This window comes from Amblyomma maculatum, chromosome 11 (assembly GCF_055883805.1).
Source record: "Amblyomma maculatum isolate TAMU_Amacu chromosome 11, ASM5588380v1, whole genome shotgun sequence".
NCBI classification, from domain to species: domain Eukaryota; kingdom Metazoa; phylum Arthropoda; class Arachnida; order Ixodida; family Ixodidae; genus Amblyomma; species Amblyomma maculatum.
In genome coordinates this window covers 18178692-18202437 of record NC_139354.1, presented here as the reverse complement: position 1 = coordinate 18202437, position 23746 = coordinate 18178692, and the positions used below count along the sequence as shown (strand labels likewise).

General features: G+C 43.2%; 1 protein-coding gene across 1 annotated transcript; it reads right to left on the bottom strand.

The window, feature by feature from the left end:
• Positions 1–5278: 5278 nt before the first annotated feature.
• LOC146172960 (proclotting enzyme-like) lies at positions 5279–21103 on the bottom strand. Its single transcript, XM_084585092.1, has 6 exons — positions 21092–21103; positions 20389–20498; positions 13878–14013; positions 12106–12220; positions 9655–9791; positions 5279–5545 (listed from the first exon to the last, which is right to left on the bottom strand). The coding sequence occupies exons 1-6, from the start codon at positions 21101–21103 to the stop codon at positions 5279–5281; spliced, it is 777 nt and encodes a 258-aa protein (XP_084441218.1).
• Positions 21104–23746: the final 2643 nt, after the last annotated feature.

The following is a 23746-nucleotide window of genomic DNA, read 5'->3' as shown; positions in this document are numbered from 1 at the left end:
GACACTGACCAGAGTTATCAGATCACAAGACATGACTAGAATATGAATGGGGTGTTGTTAATTTGGTAGGTACTCAGTGATGGTAAATGGTATTTTACCAGTATCCCTCATGAGAAACTTTTATACTGAGCAGCTGCATCTTACCGGTACACACATGTGGCGCAAAAAGGTGAGGGGGTTAAGAAAATGACCAAATTTAACTTTAGGTTTAAGTAGCGTGGTGTGGAAAGGAAGAATATATAGGTGACTTGATGTTAGTCAAGAGCCAGCAATGCAACAGTTGTAAATGCGAGACAATGATATTCTGGTCTAGATGAAATGAACATGGTCAGGATATAAAATACGAATGTAGTATTACCGATGCTAGTTAAGGCAAACTGAGGCACTTCAAGGCAAGGCATGCTTAGTATTCTCAGGCAAAAAGTTACATGGGGCAAAACATAACAGACTGCGGGAATCAGGTACGCAACACAGAAACTAGTCATTTGGAGAGATATGAGAGGGGCGTTTGCATTTGCAATCAATTGTGTCCGCACTTAAGCCACTACAGTGAATGTTCGACAGCTACAAAAGCTAGTACACTGTGAGAAGGTCAAAAACGGTTGTCCGCAAATAATAAACCTTTATACTCAGAAACGCAGAATTTATTTGGTCATCATAGAATAACATATCGTGCTGAAGTGAGCTGTCACATCTTCGCCTCTCGAAGGCTCGTGGTGTGTCTATTCGGCAAATGCCATTGATTTTTTTTTAATATTAAAGTCCTTTATCTCCAAATGCGCTTTATTATAAAAATTAATGTTGCTACCTCCAGCTCTCTGTTCAACTAGCGGCAAAACGAAAATCCTGATGTTTCATCTTACATGAAGACATGTTGTTGCACTCACACAGTGAGAAAGTTCTTGGTCGCTCGATTCACTGCGTCCGTCAAGGAAGAGCATGCGCTCTGTAAAGAAGCCAGAGTGACAATTCGTCTTTAGGCTCTTTTAGCTAAGTTCGGGGTAGAAGCTCATAAATAATGATCACGAAGATTAGATGTGACTTGATCGGTACACGTGGCCGTAATAGGGAATTAGGTAGTTATTAAGTGTGTGCGCATTATAGGGAATTCCAGCATGGGTTATGACGAATAGGATTAGATTAGCGGTTAATTGCTGTGGATCAATTAAATTTTGTTGCTTTAAGGTGGAATAAGTTCCAGGAGAGTTGTCTGCGATGTATTATGAGTAAATTACATGGAAATAGAATGGATTACGGGGGAGTGTGGCCGAATAATTGTGTTTGCATTGTATAAGTTTACATGTAGTTTATCAAGTTATATTAACGTTGCTTAAGAAAGAATGCGGAGTACTCCGTTGAATTCTAGGTAATCTTGTGGATAATGGTAGGTTTATTCCGGGGTATCTCGAAGCAATTTCGAATAGGTTGTATTTTGCGGTGCATTGCGGAGGATTATGTGTGGACTAAGTTGAATCAAGTTTGACAACGATAATTTAGGGTTAACTACGGTTAATAAGGTTGTGTGTATTAATAATGAATTGATGAGGAATATGTTGAATTGAGAAAAAGTAAGGGTGGAAAAAGGTAAATTACGTCCCCTTCATGCAACTTGAGTACTCTTGTATGCAATTTATCAGTTCATTTCAGTTCAGTCGTTCAGTCGTGTCCGACTCTTCTCCGCCTACCCCTTCTCCGGTCACCCTAAACCTTTCCCAACATCAAATCTTTCTCCAGCGACTCCTCTCTTCTCATCAGATGACCAAAGTAGCCGAGCTTTAACTTTAGAATTTGACCCTCCAATGAGCAGTCAGGGTTTATGGTCGACAATATCGACTGATTTGATCTTCTGGCCGTCCAAGGAACTCTCAAGAGTCTCTGTCAGCACCACAATTCAAACACGTCCATTCTTCGGCGGTCAGCCTTCTTCACAGTGCAACACTCGCATCCATACATCACAACTGGAAAGACCATACACGACTTATATGGATCGTGGTTGGCAGTCTAATGTCTCTGCTCTTTACTGGGCGGTCAAGGCTAGCCATGGCTCTCTTTCCCAGAAGCAGGCGTCTCCTAATTTCATGGTTGCAGTCTCCTTCCGGGGTTATCTCGGAGCCCAAGAAGAGAAAATCTGTCACAGCTTCCACTTCTTGTCCCTTGATGCTCCAAGACTTGATAGGGCAAGACGCTATGATCTTTGTCTTCTTAATGTTCAGTTTAAGCCCAAACTTCTCGCTCTTTTCTTGTACGCGCATCACAAGTCTCTTGAGTTCCGCTTCACTTTCTGCCATTAAAGTGGTATCATCCGCATATCTAAGGTTGTTGATACATTTTCCAGCAATCTTCACTCCAGCTGAAGACTCGCCCAGACCGGCCTTCCTCATGATGCACTCAACATATAGGTTAAATAGGCAGGGCGACAGTATGCAGCCTTGCCTCACTCCTTTCTCAATCGGAAAGCAATCAGTCAGACCATGCCCAGATCTGACTGTTGCCTCTTGCCCTTCATACAGGTTCCTGAAGAGAGAGATGAGGTGAATTGGAACTCCCATCTCTTGGAGAGCTTGCCACAATCTGCTGTGATCTACGCAGTCAAACGCTTTCACATAATCAATAAAGCAGAAGTAAATGGGTTTTTGGAACTCTCTTGGTTTTTCCATGATCCAGCGAAGGTTGGCAATCTGCTCTCTAGTTCCTCTGCCCTTTCGAAACCCAGTTTGCACTTCCGGAAGCTCCTGATCCACATACTGCTGCAGCCTACCTTGGAGGATTTTCAACATCACCTTGCTAGCATGCGAAATAAGCGCGATCGTGCGGTAGTTGGAACAATATTTGGCACTGCCTTTCTTTGAAATGAGGATGTAAACTGGCCTCCTCCAAACCTGTGGCCACTGCAGGGTTGTCCAAATTTGCTGATATATGTATACAGAACGTTAACAGCGTTGTCATGGTTGAGGTTTTGAAGCAACTCAGCTAGAATACCATCAATTCCGCTAGCTTTGTTCTTAACAAGACTGGCTAAGGCCCATTCAACTTCACTCTTCAGGATGCCTGGCTCGATATCAGTAATCACAACCTTCTTATGTTGGGTTTGCACATCCACGTCCTTCTTGTACAGTTCTTCTGTGTATTCCTGCCACCTCTTCTTTATCTCTGAGGCTTCAGTGAGGTCCTTGCCTTGTTTGTCCTTTATCACGCCCAGCTTAGCACGGAAGCTTCCTTTGATATATTTGATTGTCTTATACAGAGCTCTTGTGTTCCTCAATTTGCTGTTGTCCTCAACTGCTTGGCACTGTATGTTCAGGAAGGCATTCTTATCTCTTCTTGCAATTTTCTGAAAATCCGCATTGAGAACCTTGTATCTTTCTCTTTCCCCCATAATGTTTGCCATCCTCCTTTCCTCAGCTATTTGCAAAGCCTCTTCAGATATTTCAGATAACCAGTTTGTTTTCTTGCATTTCTTTTGCTTTGAAACTACCTTAGTAGCAACTTCCTGTATTATATCACGAAAATCAGTCCACATCTCTTCAGGCTCTCTGTCTTCTAGATCTAATCCTTGATATCGATTCCTCACTTCCACAGCATATTCTGGTGGAATTTGATCCTGATCATACCTGAAAGGCCGTCTAGTTTTCTGCGTTTTCCTCAATCGAAGCTTAATCTTGGCAACAAGAAACTGATGATTGGTGCCACAATCGGCACCAGGGCTTTTTTCTACTGCTTATATAGCGCTTTCCCATCTCTTCCGGCAAAGAATATAATCAATCTGATTCCTGTACAGACCGTCCGGTGAAGTCCATGTGTACAGGCGCTTCTTGTACGGTTTAAAATGAGTATTCGCTATGGTCAGGTTGTTTTCTTGATAAAACTCTACTAGCCTCTGCCCAGCTTCATTTGGCTCACCAAGACCGAACTTGCCTGTAATTCCGGATATTTCTTCACTCCCCACCTTAGCATTCCAGTCTCCCTTGAGAAAAGACGTCTGATAATGAAGTGCGGTCTAAAAGGCATTGCAGGTCCGCATAAAATCTCTCAACGTAAGCTTCTTCAGCAGTAGTGGTTTGTGCATAGACTTTGATAGCTGTTATGTTGAAAGGGTGACCTTGGATCCGAAGTGAGTCATACGGTCGTTTTGGGGGTTGTACCCTAGCACTGCCTTGCCCATTCTTCTGTTTACTATGAGAGCGACCCCATTCCTTCTCTTGGATTCGTGCCCACAATAAAAGACATAATGGTCGCCGGAGTTAAATTCTCCCATTCCGGTCCACTTGAGTTCGCTGATACCTAAGATATTAATGTTTACTCTGTCCATTTCTCGCTTGTCGACATCCAGTTTACCTTGCGTCGTAGATCTTACATTCCATGTTTCTATGTGATATATCTCCTTGCAACATCGGACTTTCCGGTTGCTTCCCGACACATCCACAACTGAGCATCCTTTTGTCTTTAGCCCAGCTGCAATTCATTCGTCCTGGAGCTACTAGGAATCGCGCTTTGTTCATCCCCAGTAACATGTGGGACGCCTTCTTTTTTCGCCATATCGATAATGGTATTGTGACTGGCCATAGGATTTTCTTGGCAGGAAATACTGGAGTGGGTCGTCATTACCTTCTCCAGTGAATCAAATGTTGTCAGAACTCTCTGCCGTGACCTGTCTATCTTGGGTGGCCCTACACAGCAGAGCTCACGACTTCATCGAGTTTCGCAAGCCCTTCCGCCACGACAAGGCAGTGATCCATGAAGGGGATGCAATTTATAGCTGTGGAGAAAAAAATTGGGAGATTTAAGCGTAGCTTGAACATAGTGGTAGCGCGAAAGCTTTGAGTCTTGCAGCGATAGCCTCTAAAACCCGCTTTTCAATCCAGGTTTTTCAATATTTATTTAAATAAAGTTTTGGGGAAAGGAAGGAGCCCTATGCTTTAGAGTGGATGCCACAGAATTGTGGACACCTACACATAACCAGGTAAAGATCCTGAGTTGAGTTGAAAGTCTTTTGTTGACTAGGAAACACATTTGTAAAGCGGGGCATTGCGGGACTATGCCTGAAAAATGATCTAGACAAAGCCTTGTGCTGAGCTTTTTGGTATCAGCTTCAACTAGCGGATTATGCGTCTCAGTGCGGCGGAGTATTACAGTCATGTGCTGCTGAGTGTCACTGAAATTATTTTAACCCCATTTGTTCAAAATTCACCATCACATTTTAATCTTTTCAGTATAGGCCTCAAGTGCCAAGGTCTGTTAAATTACGAACTTTATTGAATAGCACCAAAATGTACAGTGTCTAGAAGTACAGTGGCTCCAGTGCCGGCATGTCTGGAGAGTACATGTACGGGGCGATTCGGGCGATTCCAGTCACCAGAGGGGCGTACGATGGAAGCTTCTTGTATGCGCTCCGTATTCCAATCATTTTCTCGATCCAGGGCATGAAGGCATCGACCCGGGTTATAATGTTGCCTACCCGACAGGAAGTTCCCAGATTTGCAGCGATTCCAATTTGCACGTAGCGGCCGTCGCTGGACTGAATGGCCCGGGGACCTCCGAAGTAGCCCTGATTATTGGAAACAATAAAAAGGAAACTTATTGAGAGCGACTTGAGGCACTTTTTAGGCTTTACAAAAAATATTATTGACACTTAAAATGATCTGCAATGCAAAATTTTAGCGTAGCTCTTCAAGTATTTTAGTCTAGCGATACGCCGAGGTAAATATTTAGGCAGCGACTTGTTTCAAATCATGTACAGTTAGAGAATCTTGTATTACTATCATTAAACTGATAATCAATCAATTCCCAGTCCTTGGCTGTTTTTTTTTATGGAAGCGCTGATCTAACACCTGCCCGAGTCGCAACCTCGCCTCTTCAGCTTCGCCTGCAGGTACAGTACGATCCACTGTTAAAAGGAACATGACACCGCGTGGCTGCACCATTTTTCAAAGCTCTCCCGCTAGAACTGCTGACAAACAATGGTACAAGGCGTATGCGCAGTAACCACCACTGGCTGTTCTTCTCCACATGTACATGGTGCTGTCCGTTCTCGCCGGTTTTCAATGGCAATGCTTTGCGAAGCGTGTAGGCCATGCGATAGCACGTTCCCTTTAAGAGTGGACCGTACTGTACATATGTGTGGGCAACGTGGGTGCATTTCTCTTATGCATAAACGTATTTCACCGCGAAAAGAAATTTTCGGAACTTAAGCTCTGCTTTTAAGGCTAGGACGCGGCGACTTCGTTAGCTTCAGTATTCGGCTCCCTTTCCCGTTCTGTGTTCTCATAAATGCAATTTACGACTTATTGACACACTGCGTTCTTGACTTGCTCTGTATTGTTTACGCATGCCCATTTCACGCAGCTCCTCAGCGGTTACTTAGTGCTTGGGCCCTCTACTGAGCCCAAGGAGACAAGGCAGTCGTGTACCGTGTAGCGTTTAATGTTGGTTGACGTTAAAGAACTATGCGGGGTGAAAAGATCAGAATCCGTCCACTAGGATGCCTCTCATAGTCTGAATCGCTTGGGGAATTAAGCGCCGTAAATCAAGTTAAAAAAATTCCTTTACACATAATAGTATTCAGTCATAAGCTACCACATTATGAGAAAAACAATGCGGCATAGATAATAAGCCCCGTATTAAACAAAGGCGTCGGAAGATGCGTGCGTACTGACCGAATATTTAAGGAAAACCCCCAAGGTGGATTAGATTTGTAATAAGGGAGTAATTACTCATTGACATCCACCCAAAAGCAGCTATATGGCTTCAAAGGAAAACTATACAGCTTTCTATGCAACTGCGCAGTTATAGAAAAGTTCGTCCTAATAAGGGGATCGAACTCGGGACCACCGCCTTTCCGGAGCAGTTGCTCTACCAACTGAGCTAGCCAAGGCAGTCAGTTGAACATATGGTTGGGCGAGAGCGAATGATCAATAACTCGAAGTAAGACCGGTCTTGATCGAATATTTAGGGAAAACTCTCAACATGGAGTAGATTTGTAATAAGAGAGTAATTACTCGTTGACATCCACCCAAGCGCAGCCATACGGCTACAAAGGAAAGCTATACAGCTTTCTCAGGAACTTCGTAGTTAAAGAAAAATTCGTCCTGTCCTGGGAAGAATCTTCTTTGTAGCCGTAAGGCTGCGTTTGGGTGGATGTCAATGATTAATTACTCCCTTATTACATGCCTGCGTACTATTGTGGTTACATGGGCCTGATTCTGTATACAAGGGTCATGGGATCGATTCCCACCTGACTGCTTCCGAGTTGGCAGCGACCAGCTAGGGTAGGAGTCTAAACCATCACCATGCCGACACTACATGTGACCTGCCAAATCACGCACGCCAGGGGCGCGCTCGTGATTATGCGCTCACGGTGCCAACAACAAAATTCATGCCGAGTATTACGCTGTACGAAAGCACTAAATCTCCACCGTTATTCTTAATAAAAGTAACAATAATTCACGCATTGCTTGCATACTGACCACGACCAATCATCTCCACCCCCGCTACTCCCTCCTCCTCCCTCTCCCCTGTGTCATTCCACCTTTTCCTCTTCCGCCGCTGCCCTGTTCATTTTCCAGCAGTATCATCTTCATCTGTACTTTAAGCTCGCCCTTCTATGGGTGCATCTCTGGACTCTCTCCGTAACCTCCTCCTAACACAGCAGTCACCCTTCGCCTGCTTCTTATCGCATCATCGTGTTGCGCATTTTGCAGCCCTAGTCATTACCTCCACCTTCCAGAATAGTCTGCCTTCGCGTACCCTTGGCAGCCCCATTCCGGTTGCGCATTCCTCTCTATAGCCGCACCCCCATGCAGTCATGCAACCCACTGTCGCTCTGTCCCTCTCTGCTCCGCAGGGCTAGGAGCGAAAACGTGTTTGCTTGGGTTCTATCTCACTCCTTGCCGTGCTTCTTGCTGTCCAAACGTCCTTCCTTCCTTCTACCTTTCTTTTCTTCTTCGGACAAAAAAGCATGTTTAAAGCCCCGCCAGTGATCGAACTGTCCAGACGACGACAAGACCCCTTGTCGAAACGTTGGCTCGGCTTGCGAATATAGGCACTCCCTCAACGCTTGTTCAGGGATCGTTCATACTGTGTAACCATCTTTGTTCTCTCGTCCTACTTTCGGGACGTGTTTTCCTTTAAGAATCTGAACACACCAGCCATTGTACTACACCTTATGTTTTGTGAAGAATTCTTTGTAAAAGATCTTAGTCTTTACGGCTTTAGTTAAGTTTCCAACATTCCTCTCATATCATACATATGCTTCATAGAAGTAAGTAATTCCAAATGCTGCTGATGAAAACTTAAAAAAAGAATTACTGTAGAGCATGAAAACTAAAAAGTTATGTATTTATTTACTTTTATTTATTTATTATATATTTATTTATTTGTTTGTTTATTCAACGCAATACCCACAGCGCCGCAACTGGCATTACCCCCCCCCCCCCCCCCCCCTGTAATTTCTTAACACCTCTTAACACAAATGGGGTTTCTTTTATAACTAAGGCGTCTTTAAAACCAGTGTGCTATTTTCAGGCAGCAAGCTTTGGGGCATGTTCGTTTCGCCAATGCAATCTCCTTGGTCAATTTGACAGCTTCCGGCGCTACCTTATTCATATCTGGAGGGACTGCACATGGTAGCGTCATGCCATCCTTGTAGCACTGAGGCATCACCATTTCATTTTTATGTTTCCCTCGCTTTTTATATTTCATTCATTGAATCTTTCAATTGGTTCAAAAGAGTTACCTTTAAATACAATGCCATTTGCCAAATGAATGCGTAGTGCATTGCCACCTCTCTCTCTCTCTCAAAATTATCTGGATTGTCGCTACTTATAGTATACTATAGCCGTGACCGCTTTAGTACTCTGTGGGGCATCCGCTGTAGGATTAGTGGGAAGGGGGGAGGGGTGCTGTACTTACTAGAGCAGCAGTATTGGGCTGTGCATCACCTTCTGAAATTGCAGTAAGCAACCTCGTCGAGAAGAGGCTAATATCAAAGAGAAGACGGGGCCCTTTCCCACCACGCAATAGCGGGCGCTTACTATTTAACAGGACTTGTTCCTGGGCGAGTTGGTTACATTTCATTGCTAATATTTAAAAGCCCGAATATCACGGAACAAACACAGTGAAGACTTTAGGGCGAAGCGAAGGACATTAGGCCCTTCGTCGTGTTGTCTTATCTGTGCTTGCTCCCTGTTATTCGCGCCTTTAAATATTAGGAATGGCGCGCTTACTATTGTTTGGTCAGCCTTGTCAGGACTTCCTCGCCAATTCCGTAAATGCTGACGTGGTTATCGTCTCTGTTCTTTGAACGATCGCAGGCTACAAACTGACGCAACATATCAATTGTAAATGTTCGGTTGTTATTGACCGGACTCATCTATGTTGCAAAGCAAAGCCCATCGATTGCAAATTGGCAACGGACGCAACGCTATGCACACAACCAGTATATGGCAGCAATTGGCCGCGATAACTTGTTGAGCTTGTCGCATTCCTATCCTGATCTCTGCTTAAACCTTCAAAATAGGCTTCACTCTTTTCCCCCGGCCCCTCGCTTGCCGAGGATCCCAAGTAGCCATAGTTACGTTGCATCTGCAACATCGGATTTACATAGATGTTGCGAAAAGTGCATATTTCATTCCTAAATGTTTGAAAGTTATTTCTTACCCTGCCATATTTAATACGGATATCTTTAGCGCAGTACATAGTGTCCATTCTGTAGTCTGCACCGAAGATCTTCCTGCACACGTCGTTTCGCTGAAGTGTGTAAAAGAAGGCTTCAAGGTAGATGCCACCTGGGCGACCTGCGATAGAGCGCCAAACACATGGGGCAGTCATCGCCATCATCGTCAATGAAGAAGAAAATAACAACACATCAAATTTGAGTTCGCCCGTTCCTTTCCGTTGTAAAGCGTTCATTAGTCCAAGTAGGCATTTTGCTTTCGCTCTTTAATATCAAGAAACTTTATTGATAGAGGCCAAATTATGTGTACAAACACTGGACCGATTACCCAGAGGGCTAGAGGCCGGCCCAAATATAAAGATTACTCGCATGTTCAGCCAAAAAGGATGAAGAGTTTAAAGGAATAATGATGATATACACTGAACACTAGACACTAGAAGAAGAGACATCTGGGCGAGTTGGTATGGTGACATGATAGAAAAACAGCGCAACAGACGTGGACGGAGTTGAAGAACAAACAGGACGGACGCTGGTTTAGGTTCCTCCAAAATAATTCAAAAGCCTTCCTTGTCACTTTGAGAAATATGTAACTACGCTCTATCTCCAGTCTCGAAAAGAAAAAACGGACAAAAGGTACCACATAAGTTCACTGTTTGGAGAGCTACTTTATAACCTCGATGTTGTGTCTGCAACGGCTAACGCTATGTTGCGTCCTCCCTGCTGTGTCTCGTGAGTTGCTCTGAAGTCATTTAGTTTAACCAACCCGCCTAAGACGTTGTCCTGTTGTAAAATCACACCTACTGCAATTAATAGGTGCCGAACAGAATAGCGTGTTATTATCAGCGCCCGTCCTGTTTGTTCTTCACCTCCGTCCACGTCTGTTGCGCTGTTTTTCTATCATGACTATTATTATGATTGTACATGTTTGCAAGAACACAGAACAAAGTGCCGGTGAAAAAGAAAACCCGCTGGATTAGGAAGGTAGTATCGAACATAATTGTTAACTATATGCAAGAGCATAATAAAGAAAAACTGAAGAGAGATCAAAATTCCCAGAAGAAAGGAGTAAGGAAGAGTTTGGCTACAAAACATACGCAACAAAGTGGAAGCTAAATATAGAAAGCTCGCACAATTAAATACGTTGTACCAGAAAGATTATTACGCATGTGTATTCCCACTTAAGGAAGTTTAAAAACTAGATATCAAACAATAAATTCAATAAGAAAGATAGCAAGGCGTAATTGAATTATATTGCTAATACAATTTAAATATCAATTTGAAATTTTCGGCTTTTTTCTTTTTTTTTTTTTTTTTTTTTTTTACAGGCGACTAATAATTTCGGTACAAAAAAAAAAAAAACATCAGGGCTGTCATCCCTTTTGCTAAACCTGTCCGATAGTCGTTTGCCAGGCCAGACATGTTCAGCTAGCACGTAACGGTGCGCTGCACCTTTTGTGGGTTTGTGACTTCGAGAATTTTCTATCCCTAAATACAAGCTCAAAACGCCGTTCCTTAGCTTAACGTAATATTAGCGTGCACTTATATAACTGAGAGAACCACGCTTTCTCTTGGACGCTCCGTGACATGAAAGCATTAACGCTGGAAACGTCGCCGCTCAGTGCACCTATAACGAGTCACGGGCTATGGGTGCTTTTAGCACCCAGTAAGCGCTTAAAGTGAAAACAAAAATAAAACTTCTCAAAAATTTGTGCGCTTACCGGACCCATGCTAAGCACCTGTTTCCTACTCTGTTTTATTAGGTACAACTGCCGCGTCGTGATTTGGCAAGGCAAGGAGAGCTGTGCGCTTTGTTACGATGCCTAGAAACCCACTGGAGCTCCCAATCTAAGTAAATGCTAACAAATTCGTCTTATCGTTTTCGGGCAGTTTTAACGAGTGATTTTAGGTTCCTCCAACATGATTCAAAAGCCTTCCTTGTCACTATGAGAAATATGTAGCTACGCTCTATCTCCAGTCTCGAAAATAAAAGCGGACTAAAGGTACTACATAAACACTATAGTTCACTGTTTGGAGGAGAGCTACTGTAACCTCGATAGTGTGTCTGCAACGGCTAACGCTATGTTACGTCCTCCCTGCTGTGTCTCGTGAGTTGCTCTGAAGTCACTTAATTGAACCAACTCGCCTAAGACGTTGTCCTGTTGTAAAATCACGCCTACTGCAATTGATAGGTGCCGAACAGAATAGCGTGTTATTATATAGATGGTGCCTGAAAACACTGGTTGTCTGATGATCCCGGCCACAAGGGGGCTCTAGCTAACTACTTTGAAAGTTTTATCAACTCATTTTATAGGAACCCCACTTACTACCACTTTCTTCTAGTAGTATTAAATCTACACTGAATTTAACAAGCGTAATGTCAGACCCACCCCATTCGCATCGTGTATCAAACTCATTCGAAGATAGCAGCACCTTACCTGGCACATCAGAGGCCCACCTGGGAGCCGCAAAGTCTACATCGTAAACAACATATGGTCGCCGTGGAAGGCATATAGGTTTCACGTCCGGGGAATACTGGAACGGTATTTTTACCTGCGTGAAGAGAGTTGCGCTTTTCAGTATAATGATAGCTCTTTCTACACTGCTGAAACAGTTCTATAAATGAAGCAGCAGCTCCTGTATGCAGTGGGGGAAATTTTAGGGGACGAATGGCAATAAACCCAAATTTTGATATCCTACCACGATTTTAGCTTTAAGGCGCTAAAAGTTATATCCATTTTTCTTTTTCCTTTTGTCATCGATTCGTTCGCCTCCGTATCATTTGCCGTGTCAGGAAAAGAAAATCTGCGTTATCTTCCCCTGCTTGCAAGCCTGAAAGCTAACATTTCAACAGAGTTCACTGTCTCGTTGGGTATGATAACTATAGCAAAGTGAGAGAGCTTAACGTAGAAGCTTTCAGGCCAGAGTGATAACTTAGCATGTCACCAGCGCGTGAAGCCGAATCACCTGAAATTGATATATTTATAATGATCATGCCTGGAATTTCGGATTCACCTTTCAAAAACATGAGAACCTGGTACTGACAAAACTATTTTATAGTGTGTAGAGCAGAAGGGGAATAATAAATATATAATATTCTAGCAAGCCCAGAGATAATATTGCATATGAATGTAAGTCTTTTATTTATAACAAACCTTTTAACAATTGAGTCATTTTATGCTATAACCTTGCTGCTCTTTGTGCAGTCTCAACAACAGTGTCCGATATGCGAAAATGCGCAAACAAAGAGGGCCTGTTCGCAGTTAGTCGAAACGCATCTCTGAATCGTGTATTGTATATGGAACACGCGTGCCCCGCGTGTCCCATTTTCGGAAATGAATTCTGACTAGCCAGTGAGTCAGTGAGGAAATTATTCTTCATGACAACGCAACAGCAAACGTTCACTCTCAGCTGTGGTAGCCTCTGCTTCTTCTTCTTTCTTCCGACTTTTCTCATACCTCCTGCACTGCATAGGCATCAGGGTGGTCAATCTTATTATTTCTTCTGCCTGTTGTTGCTGCGGCCTGTAACTTTCTTTTTATCCAATGAGGATCATCTCTTTACGTTTCCTGCGAGGGGGATCAAAACATAGCTGACCTTTGAAAGTAGACAAAACGCCTGTTTGCTTGCTGAGTTTTCTTTACTTTTCTATTAGTAGAACCTAAAATGTTATAAGGTACGTCGCTCATGCTATCAAATTTTGTTTAAGTAGCGGATAAAACAATTACAAACAATCAAAAAGTGTTAAAAACCACTACACATGGCTTGTCGCGCCCCCTGCTGTATTTTCCAATCTTTTGCCGCGTTTTTCGCAGCCCTAGTCTACCTTCCAATTCCACGGCACACTATTTTTGAAGTCGGACTCATGAACTGAAATAAGAACGCGCCTTTTAATGAGCACAAAAGGCCACACTGGTATGAGGTTCACTTACACATAGGCTCAGTCAGGTTACCGCACTTTAGTAACACATCACCGCATTACAATTTGTGGTAAAAACCTGCTGCCCAAAGCACCACCTTCTGCAAATCTTTCGGCATATGAGAAATTTAGTTGTCACGCAGAACGGGCTTGTAACAGTTAAACGAATCGCTAGCTAATTTTAAACACTTTGGGATGAGATGTGTTCCGGGGGGTACATCTTACACTACGCTCAAAACTTTCAGCTTATGCCAGGCAACAGAGAATAAAGAAAGGAAGTGAAGAAATTACCAGCAGAATTGCGATGCCAATGTCACGAATGGAGTTCAATGTGGTTTTAACCAAGACGCTGTCGACTTCCACTTTCTCAGTCAGGTTCAGGTCGTCGCTGCCGTAGTAGACGTCAATCTTTGCTATTCTTTCGCCCCTGCACGTCCAAAAAAATAGTCATCCGGGTTGCCTTGGTATGTAATTTAACTGGCCAGCCTGAAATGCAATCATGTTATATCTTCATTTCAGCATTTTATTTAATAAGAAACGGAAAACGTTATGGTCCTCACAACAATACAGAGTGAGCAGCCGCCTTCAAAGGCAATTTTGTTAGCATACATAAGAGACGAGCCAATAGCCACTTATCTTTAAGCGTATTGTAAACTGTATCTTTCAGGTGGTGTATCTTTCAGGACTTTGTATACTGCACAGAGACCATGCAGTCTGATGTCAAATAGCTTTATGAACTATTTACACTTTCAATAAAAAATACGCTTTATTTAGGGTGTTTAGCTTTTTAGTTTGCTTAAGAGAATTCGCCGCAGACATGTCGTGTAAGGTGCAGAAAATTGAGATATTAATTGCATATCTGGTAATTCGCTGATAGTTTATACTTTCACACGCTGCAGCCTATATTTAGATAAAAATTGACATCATTTTCTTTTCCTAAAACGGTGCTTAGTGCATACTAATTTTGTTCATTTTGAACTGCAGTATGAATGGCCGAGTTGAGAGATTGTCTTTGTTACAGGGATGCAAATGGAGTCATTTGTAGATATGACGTCATTTATTCGCAGGAATCATCCGACATACTAGACCCGAAATGAAAGAGCGTGAAATTCAGTGGAAGTAGGTCTTAGTATTTAAACGTCTGTCAGCATTGTTAAAATACTGTAATATCAGTAATTTTAGCACAGGTTATGAAACTGAGAAACAGCATATTGAAGTCAAGGACGCTAAAGCTCAAGACAGTTTTCCAACATTACATGGGCAGGCGAACAAATTAATGACGTCGTTTCAAATTAAGCAAATAACGCCAACTTACGGTATTAGGCACTGCGCAGATGTGAGCACATGTTTCCTTGTTATAATGCTTCCTCCGCATCCATAGCGTGAACTTCCCGCGGAGAATATTGCCAGGTATACCTGCGTCATCGAGGACAACCGTTGTGGTAGCGCCAAAATAAACAGTTAAACGCGACGTGCAATGCATATGGGATGACGGTCAACATATTTGTGCGTTGTGTACGAGCGATGTATTTACGGTATTATCTGATGTTATCATTTGGTTTTACAATTATATTGCAACTTTACTGCAAGCAAGGCCAACAGTATCTTTGTTGCTGTGCTTGTAAATAGTACACATCAGCGTGCGCTCCCCTTGTTGGTTACCTTCCTTGATGATGGGATTCGAAAAAGAAACAGAACCAAAAGCTAGGGCTCCAAGCAAGCGGAAAACATCCCTTTCTTCTAAGACCCATAGCTACGTAAGCAGGCGTCCAGGGCAGCAATTTCCACTCGAGACCGGGGCCTAGAGAATCTCGATTCCTAATCGTGCTATGCCTCAGCGAAACGCAGGATTTCTACGATTTACGAAGAAGACATATTTGACGCAACAGCGATTAGCGCCTGTTGGCCGACCATAGCTATTTACGGCAGTTAATGTGCATCTAGCTCGCGCCACCAAGAACACGTACTCGAAACAGAGCTTTGGTCAATGGCAAAAAAAGAAGGAATGTGCGTCGGGTGTCTCGCGGGAATTTAGATTTCCGGAAAGGAAACATTTTTAGTCGTTGCCGTCGTACCGTCCATGGAAATTCGCCCCGTTCGGCAGCCCTGTCGCTGATCACTGGTCGTGGAGTACTGGTAGCTCCGCACTCTTGAAGGAAACAAAAGTTACATTCAGATATTAGCAGTGATTAGCGCGATATGACCAAGTTCGTGTGTAGAATGTCGCTGCTTTTACAGAATTGGGAAACCGCAGCGTGTTGGAGGATTTCATTAGCGCAGACGGATTGGCGTGTTGGTAAGATAATCTAGGAAAAGGAAGCACACTAGCACAAACACGAGAGAGGAAGGGACCGAATTGCGTCTTTTCCCTTCCTCCCTCGTGTTTGTGCTGGCGTGTTGCCTTTTCCTAGGACTTCATAGTTTAGCTATTTTGATATCTGCAAGGATTTCAATTTTCTTCTGGTTTCATTTACCACGTAATTAAATGTTCTCGGAGGAACTGATTACAAAGTCTATTGCTTGATAAAAAATAGAAAGCATGCGTCGGCGTTTTATTTATCAATTCTTGGAAAGGTCCACCCATTAGGTTCCTTTTTTCATCTGGAGAGTTATGAACGTTGAGATTTCAGGTAAACATGATGGATTTAAATTTACTTCGCTGTTACGTTCAGAAAAGATACGAAACTTTTTACAGATGCTCAAACAAAATCACGCTATTAGGAACAGTTTAGGCAAAGCATTTTAGGCCTATTGTAACTGTTTTCTTTTTTGTGGGCATGTTGTAACCGTTTTTTTTTTTTTTTCGAACCTGGTGCTCTGTAAGGCACAGCCTTCATCATGGGTAGCAAACTAGTCCTCACCAATGTCCAATGCAGTTGGGCAGCAGAACATGAATTCGTATCGGTGAATAATAAAAGAACACTTAAGCGCCTTCCCACACTGCTCAATTTGTTCATCTGGTAAGACTGAGAAATCATAATAATGTATGTAATATTGTGCAATACTTGCCTACGCCATTGATTTGAAACGCTTCAGCCCACAGCTGCAAAACAATAGAATGAATGACGTTAGATAAGTGAACCAGAACTTAAAAACGCATTCAAACCGACAAAAAATATTTCGAGGGCACACACACTTCGCCTTTAGTACAGACACCTAATTTTGTAGCGATAGCTAAATTGTCCACAGTCTCGCCATTTCACCGTGCCTGTCCGTGCCTGTTCGAAGAGTGAAGAAGAAGAAGATGATGATGACGATGATGATGATGATGATGATGATGAGGAGGAGGAGGAGGAGGAGGAGGAGGAGGAGGAGGAGGAGGAGGAGGAGGAATAGGGAGAAGAGGGGGAAGTAGGGAAGAGTAGCAAGAGAAGGAAGAGGAAAAAGAAGAAGAGGAAGAGGAAGAAGAGACAGATAACTCGGTAGTTGGTAGAGGCAAACAACAGCGAGTTGCTAGGACAGTTGGTTCGTTCTTCGAACGTGTGCCCTGAAGTATGTTCGACGTAGAGACGATGTCATATAACTAGAAGTCTTCTACACCCGAGTTAGAATGGTCAACAACGAGAGGCAAGGGGTGTTCATACGTGAAGTTATTACCCTACGACACAAATAAATCTGAAACCATAGAGTAAACTGCTATGTGCAATGGCCATGCCTTTACTTTCAAGCCGAAACTAAACGTAGCCATGCAGATTGCTATCGCGTAACTCCAGATTTAACCACTATCTAAACCGCGGGTATTATTTTATTTCATGTTTTAGTCTTTGTAATGATGCACAAGGTATTACTGTGCATGAACCACCATTGGATATTGGCCTAGGACCGCTAAATAAATAGGATGTAGTGACATCGCTATTGTCCCACGGCGATAGTAGTAGTGATCTCGCTACAAAACTGAAACATTGCCTTCCTCTTGATGTAGAGACAAAAATAGTTTAACAAAAATTGAAGATGAGCTAGATGGTGCATTGCAACTTAACGAAAGGCAAAAACACACAGAAAGACACACACTGGAGAGAAGGCGCGTGTCCTGTGTCGTCTTCTCTCGAGTGTGTGTCTTATTCATTCATTCATTTATTTCATCCTTAAAGGGCCCGAGGGCATTACATAAGGAGGGTCTACAGTTGGGGTAAATACAATCTTGATGAAGGCAGGCACAGTTAACAGAAACACTACAAATTGTAAAAGTCAAGAGAAATAAAATAAATAAAGAGCGTCAAGGTATCCGTGGGATCATACAGAAAAGCAACAAATGCACGTACCTCGGCAAGCAAAGTTGAAAGCCAATGAATGACTGATGAATGGTAACACAGATGAAATGCTTACACATCTTGGAAATGACTAGCGAGTTTTGTGCGAAATGATTTGCGATCATCGCATGTAGCTATGTCGTTAGGTAGGGCATTCCAGAGAGTAATCGCGTTGGGGAAAAAAGAACTGTTCATAGCTGAAGTGCCGCTCCTGATACCTGCTATGGGGAGGCTGTGGCTTAGGCGATTGGATGTTCTGAGTGGTGGTTGCAGCAAAGGGTGTCTGGAAGCAGGGTGGTAAAAGAAGCTGTGCAGTAGGCAAAGACAGGAGATGATGCGGCGCGACTTTAGAGTGGGCAGGAGATAGAGCGTTTAAGTGCAGTAATGCTGATTTCTTTGGAGTATTCAGAAGTGATGAAGCGGGTTGCACGATTTTGGATGGCTTCGAGTTCGGCGGTGAGGTAGGCTTGAGATGGGTGCCAGATTGATGATGCAAATTCTAGTTTGGGACGGACGAAAGTTTGATAAGCCAGTTTTTTCACTTCCGGGGATGCTGATTTGAGGTTTCGCCGTAAATAACCTAGAACACGTGAGGAACACGTGAGGCGCTTTTACCTTTCATCTAGTACAGACAAAACTTACTGCCGTGAAACTGCAAATCACAATGTTCACTTCGATGAACGTGAGTTTCATATTCAGCGGCTCTCTGTCTCTGCCTGGCAAACCTGCAAAAAGCGAAAGAAAACTGTAGCATTGGTGATAGAATAAATAGGGAGATTTAGCATAGCACGATCTCACACTGGCCGCGCGCGGTCGGTGCATACAAACTGATTAGTCCAGACGCGGCAGGTCTATATGCCGACTTCCAGCATGTATTGTCATATCGGACTAATGGCGATCTGAGCATGCGCAGTGGAACGCGCGGGGGCGGATCCCGATAACGGATCTCAGATAGTGCTATGCTAAATCACTCTATTATTGTTGCCCCACCATGGTGGCGTAGTTCTTACGACGCTTGACTACTGTGCACAAAGGTGAGGGGCCGAATCCCGTCCGGCGGTTGCCGCTTTTCAATGGAGGCGAAAAGCACGGCGCCCGCTCGTGTACTGTGCGATGTCAGTGCACGTTAAAAAACTCCAGGTTGTCGAAACTTCCGGAGCCCTCCACTATGATGTCTCTCGTAGTCTGAGTTTGTTTAGTACGTTAAACCCAATAAGACAACCAACTTATTATTATCGCGATCAGATGGAATCTTCTGCCTGCTGCACCAGGTATTTTTGAGTACAGCTCACCTTAGCGCAACACCTGATTGTGCAGGGCAGTGCGAGAAATGCGGCCGCAGTACTGAAGCTGAATGCAGAATTTCAACGGGCTCCTTGCAAGTATTGAAGCACTTACGACAAGGACTCGTGACCTAGAGATTTAACACGGTAGCGTGAGAGACCGCGTTCTCCAGAAAATTTGGCGGCGCGCTGTCGGCGTCGGAGTGCGAGCGAAACATGTCAGGAATCACTTCACAGGGTGGTGATGGCTGAGCCTGATTGCGCGTTGTTTTGTAGGATATGAAGAGATGATAGCTGCGTTTCCAGGAGCCGCTAATGGCGGCTTCAGCTTTAGGACGAGAGGGGGAAAGAGGAAAGAAGCATCCAAAACCTTGGACTCCGAGTTGACGAGATATCCCCAGGCCATGAAGGCAGGTTCATTTATCAGGACTATATATCTATGTCAGTCCTACTATCTTTCCAGTACTAGAAACAGCAAGAGCAATGCGACGTGCAGTATACATGTAAACAGTCTGGAGGCCATCCACGGCCACCTTAATTGCATAACATATCTGCAAGAGAACACCCCTAACGTTCAGTTTTCGTTATTTTAACCAGCAATAACGCGGAAACATCTTCATTAGGATTTAGCACGGGCTTCTTTGGTATATTGACCTAAACATCTTTCAGTTTATCTAAGAAACGTGATGCATATAAACGATTTTTATTTCCCATGGGTTCTGTATAATACATCCGTGGTTGTCCGAAAACCACCTTTGACAATTTGATGGTGCAAATCTTTTCTTGTATACTGCTAAAAAACAAGACATCCGTCTTTAAACACTAAATATTTCCCTCAATAGCGTTTGGATGTATGGCCAATACTTCAAAATAATATGCTGAGTAGTTAGAAGATTACACTTTTATACGTCCCGCAAACAAAAGCCCTCAAAATGTTTAATATGTGTTTCAACTCTTTCGTTTACAGAAGAAAAGCAAATTCCTTACAAGTTGTTGCCTTAATTATTTCGTAGAAATCCTCTCCTTTTGTTTTCATACTTGTTTTTCATGCAGCAAAAATTGTGGATATATCAACCAAACATTATAGTATAAAAGACAAATCTTTTATTTGACAATTTCTGAGGCATCCGGTTTTCTCATGTAGGAGGCCCTTCGTCTTTAACGATTATTTAGTCAATTGTAAAATTCTACCCAGCAAAATAAAAGCACAATTTCCTATTTACATATTGCTTAAAGTGCAACACTTCAGTGACGTCAAAGAAAGCTCACCTTGTGTACAGACTTTCAAGCTCGACCACTTCCCCCACGCCGCTCAGGCGGCAGTGCGGTTCTTGGTAGTACGAGAGAAACGTTTCTTTCCACAAGCCATTTTTATGCTTCTACGGCCGGGCCAACAATGATACAAAAGATGACACGAAATAAAGACTTTATTCACCGTGACAACAGAACAGCAGGAAAAAGCATTCCTCTTTGCATTTTTTCTTCATTTCATGGACAAGACCGTGGTGTCCGTGATACAGAAACCAAACCGCAAAGAAATAAAAAAGGAAAGGCCAAAAATATGCTGAGGGCAATTAGAGCAGCTTTCTTCACCAATCAGGAGTAACTACGCGATTCTCGGCGTCAATACGCCCTGTGATTCATCTCCTGTTTCTTTACCTGTGTGCTCGTGAATGTCGAAGTGCATAATGATGCGCTTCACACATAAAGCACCCTAACGATGAGCAATTTCTTGAAACAAAAGCTGGTTTCAAGCGGATACGATAGGAAACAGCTAACAATCAGAAGCGCTTCCCATATCACAAAACGTTGAGTATTTATGAGCTCAATGCCATGACGTTCCCTTTTTGGTCGATGTGATTTCCAACAATGAACCTAAACTGAGCATGGATATAGAAACTGTTTATTTTCTTCTCCAGCGGTGTTTTCCTGCCACTGATCATCGCAATTAACTTCATTGTGCTTTACCTACCTGCGTGTGCATATGGACCTCTGCGAGCTTGTAATAATCTCAATTGTGCCCGTTACTTTTGTTTCTCCGTGCTAAGAAGCCCCTAATGCATCCTTTCTAAAATACGGCCACCGATCTGGTGGAGAGAGAAATATAAGATCTGCGAACCTTGTTTCATGAAAGCAAGATAACAGAAAACACGAAACCGTCAGCAAGTCCTATGAAAATTCTAATTAGAATTGCATCTTACTTTTAATTCTCGTTTTTTTTTATGGACTACCTCATCAATATAGCTTCTTCCTTTGCATGCCCCATCTCAACTTCTCTTCTTTATCTTGTTACTCCAGTATCCGCCTTCAGCTTTATTAATAAGCAAGCTGTCAATGAAGATTCATTTAAATACTTCGTATCGTAATGCACAAATTCTTTGTTGTGACATAAACATTTCAACCTAAGCATGGTTGTTTCTTATAAAACGACAAAGTTCTATAACAACACAAACTTAAGCCCATGATTTACCAAGCATTCCATCTCATGCCATAGCTATTACGAAACTGGCCAGGCTCCTATTGGTCAGTCACATAGGTACTGCTGCAGGCCAGTTAGAGCAGCCACAATTCGTTCATGCACAGCCTGTGCCAGTTCTTGGTCAACTTACGCTAGCAGCGGAAACATATGAATTTGTGCCATTTCCGGCAGGTATGTTTAAAGCCGTTCTTTATTGAGATATTTTCGATGATGCTGGCCTTTACGTAAATGTCAAAGTGGGTCCAGGTGTCTAGCGGACAAGCCTAATTAATAAATATTGCTTAAGGTCATGAATTATGAGGCGCCTTTTTTTGCCTTCGTGTACCACCCACTTGAAAAGGCTGTTATGGGCTTCCACAGGAAGTGGCAACGCCTTCCTCAGTCACTAGGAGGCGAATAGCGCCCTCTTTCTAGTCGGACTTTGGAAGCGTAGCTTTCCAGTTACAAATAAAAGCTCCAGTCCTGGGAAAGAAACATAACCTTGGGCTTCTCATACAACATTGCAGTCAGGCACATTCTTGGCCTCAATCTATCGTAAAAACGCCGAAAAAGCTGCGCTCAAATTTCACATTAGGGAGTATTGTAATCGTCCTCGGACGCTGTTCCCGATCTCTTCGTCTCTTAGCATGTGGCAATAAATCTGTATGCTGGAAATAGAACTGAGCTTCAAACAAGATCTCATCATCTCGCCACACTCGCAGCTCTCAAACTGTTGGCAGCATGCCATTGCGATTAAATAAGAATATGAATTTGTACGCGCCACTCCCAGCCACAGGCGACGCAACCGCATAAACTCAAGCGGAAGAGGTCGGGCTGGATACTATTATAGTATAATTAATAGAACTGAAGAGTCAAGGTCGTGCAAACGGCATGCCACAGTCTCCAGTCCAGGACCTTGATAGTATAGTCATGTTTCGGGCAACTCCTCTCAGAAGTTTCGATACGTCAGTTTTGTCAGTGGCATCATGGCAATATTGCAACTGGTGATGGTCCATCAAGATTTTTCATTAACAAAGTTGTTTCCGGCAAAAACGCTATGCCATGGTTACCACTGCAAGTTGACATCTTGGCTTTATTCCAGTGCCTCTTTCTTCAGATGCCTTATCAACCCTACTAGTTCGTCGTGTTTCCAGATGCGTAAGGACGATTTCAGACATCGTAGGAGGGCTTTGGAAGCGAAGAACACAGCTGAGTTATCAGGTGTTTGCTGGCCAATATACTTTACAGCTTCAGGAGTTTCAGTTAATTGTGACCGGTAAAAGTTCTGTTCAAACTTAGGTTGTTCAGTTTAGGTTGAACTGACCTGTCTCACGGTACAGACCACAGCGCAAGCTGATAGACGAGACCGAGAAAACCATGTGTACATGAATGCGGTCGCTTTCTGCGGCGTGGAGCAAAGAGCGTGTTCATTACTTAATGATTTGAGTTGACAAGTGTGATTACATCGCCATCTCCGTAACTGCACCTTGCACATGTGGGTCCTAGAAATGCCACCGCGGGCAGGAAGTTCGTGCCAGCGGAGGCCCTGTGATTTGGATACACGGTCGGTTGGCTTCTACTGCCTTAAAAAGTGCAACTTACGATTTCTCAATCTGCAGTGGCACGAAATGAGGCTGAATTCTCTATGGACAAATGTTTGAAAAGATGGCAATCTTTGGCGAGAGAAATTACTGCAGCTTTCAGCAAGCTTCGAGTTAGTCCAAGGCATGTGCAAAAATTCTTACGTGGTATGGTCTGAACGGCACGCGAATTTCTCTGTCAAGTGTTTGAAAGCACAGCTCTACTAAACTACGGATATCACAGGAATATCGCTCTTTTTACTTTCAGCATTGATAAACATGACCATTCCCACCATTATCTAATAAAAATTCTGAGTAGGCAAAGATAGACATCAGTTCTTACTCACAAAATGCAATGCGGGCTCCATGACGAATTATTGTCTCTCAAAACCTTTTTGTTGCAGGAAATTCTGTGGATATATGTGGTTACCGGATATGGCGCCATAGGTTTGAGTGTAGATGCGACCTGCGGGCAATTTTTGCCTCAAACGCTCTCACCTTGCTGTCGGAAATATAAAGTAGTTGTAGTGTCACGTGCTGTTACATGGCATGCACCTGGAAATATGCGTCACAGAATAGTCTCAAGTTC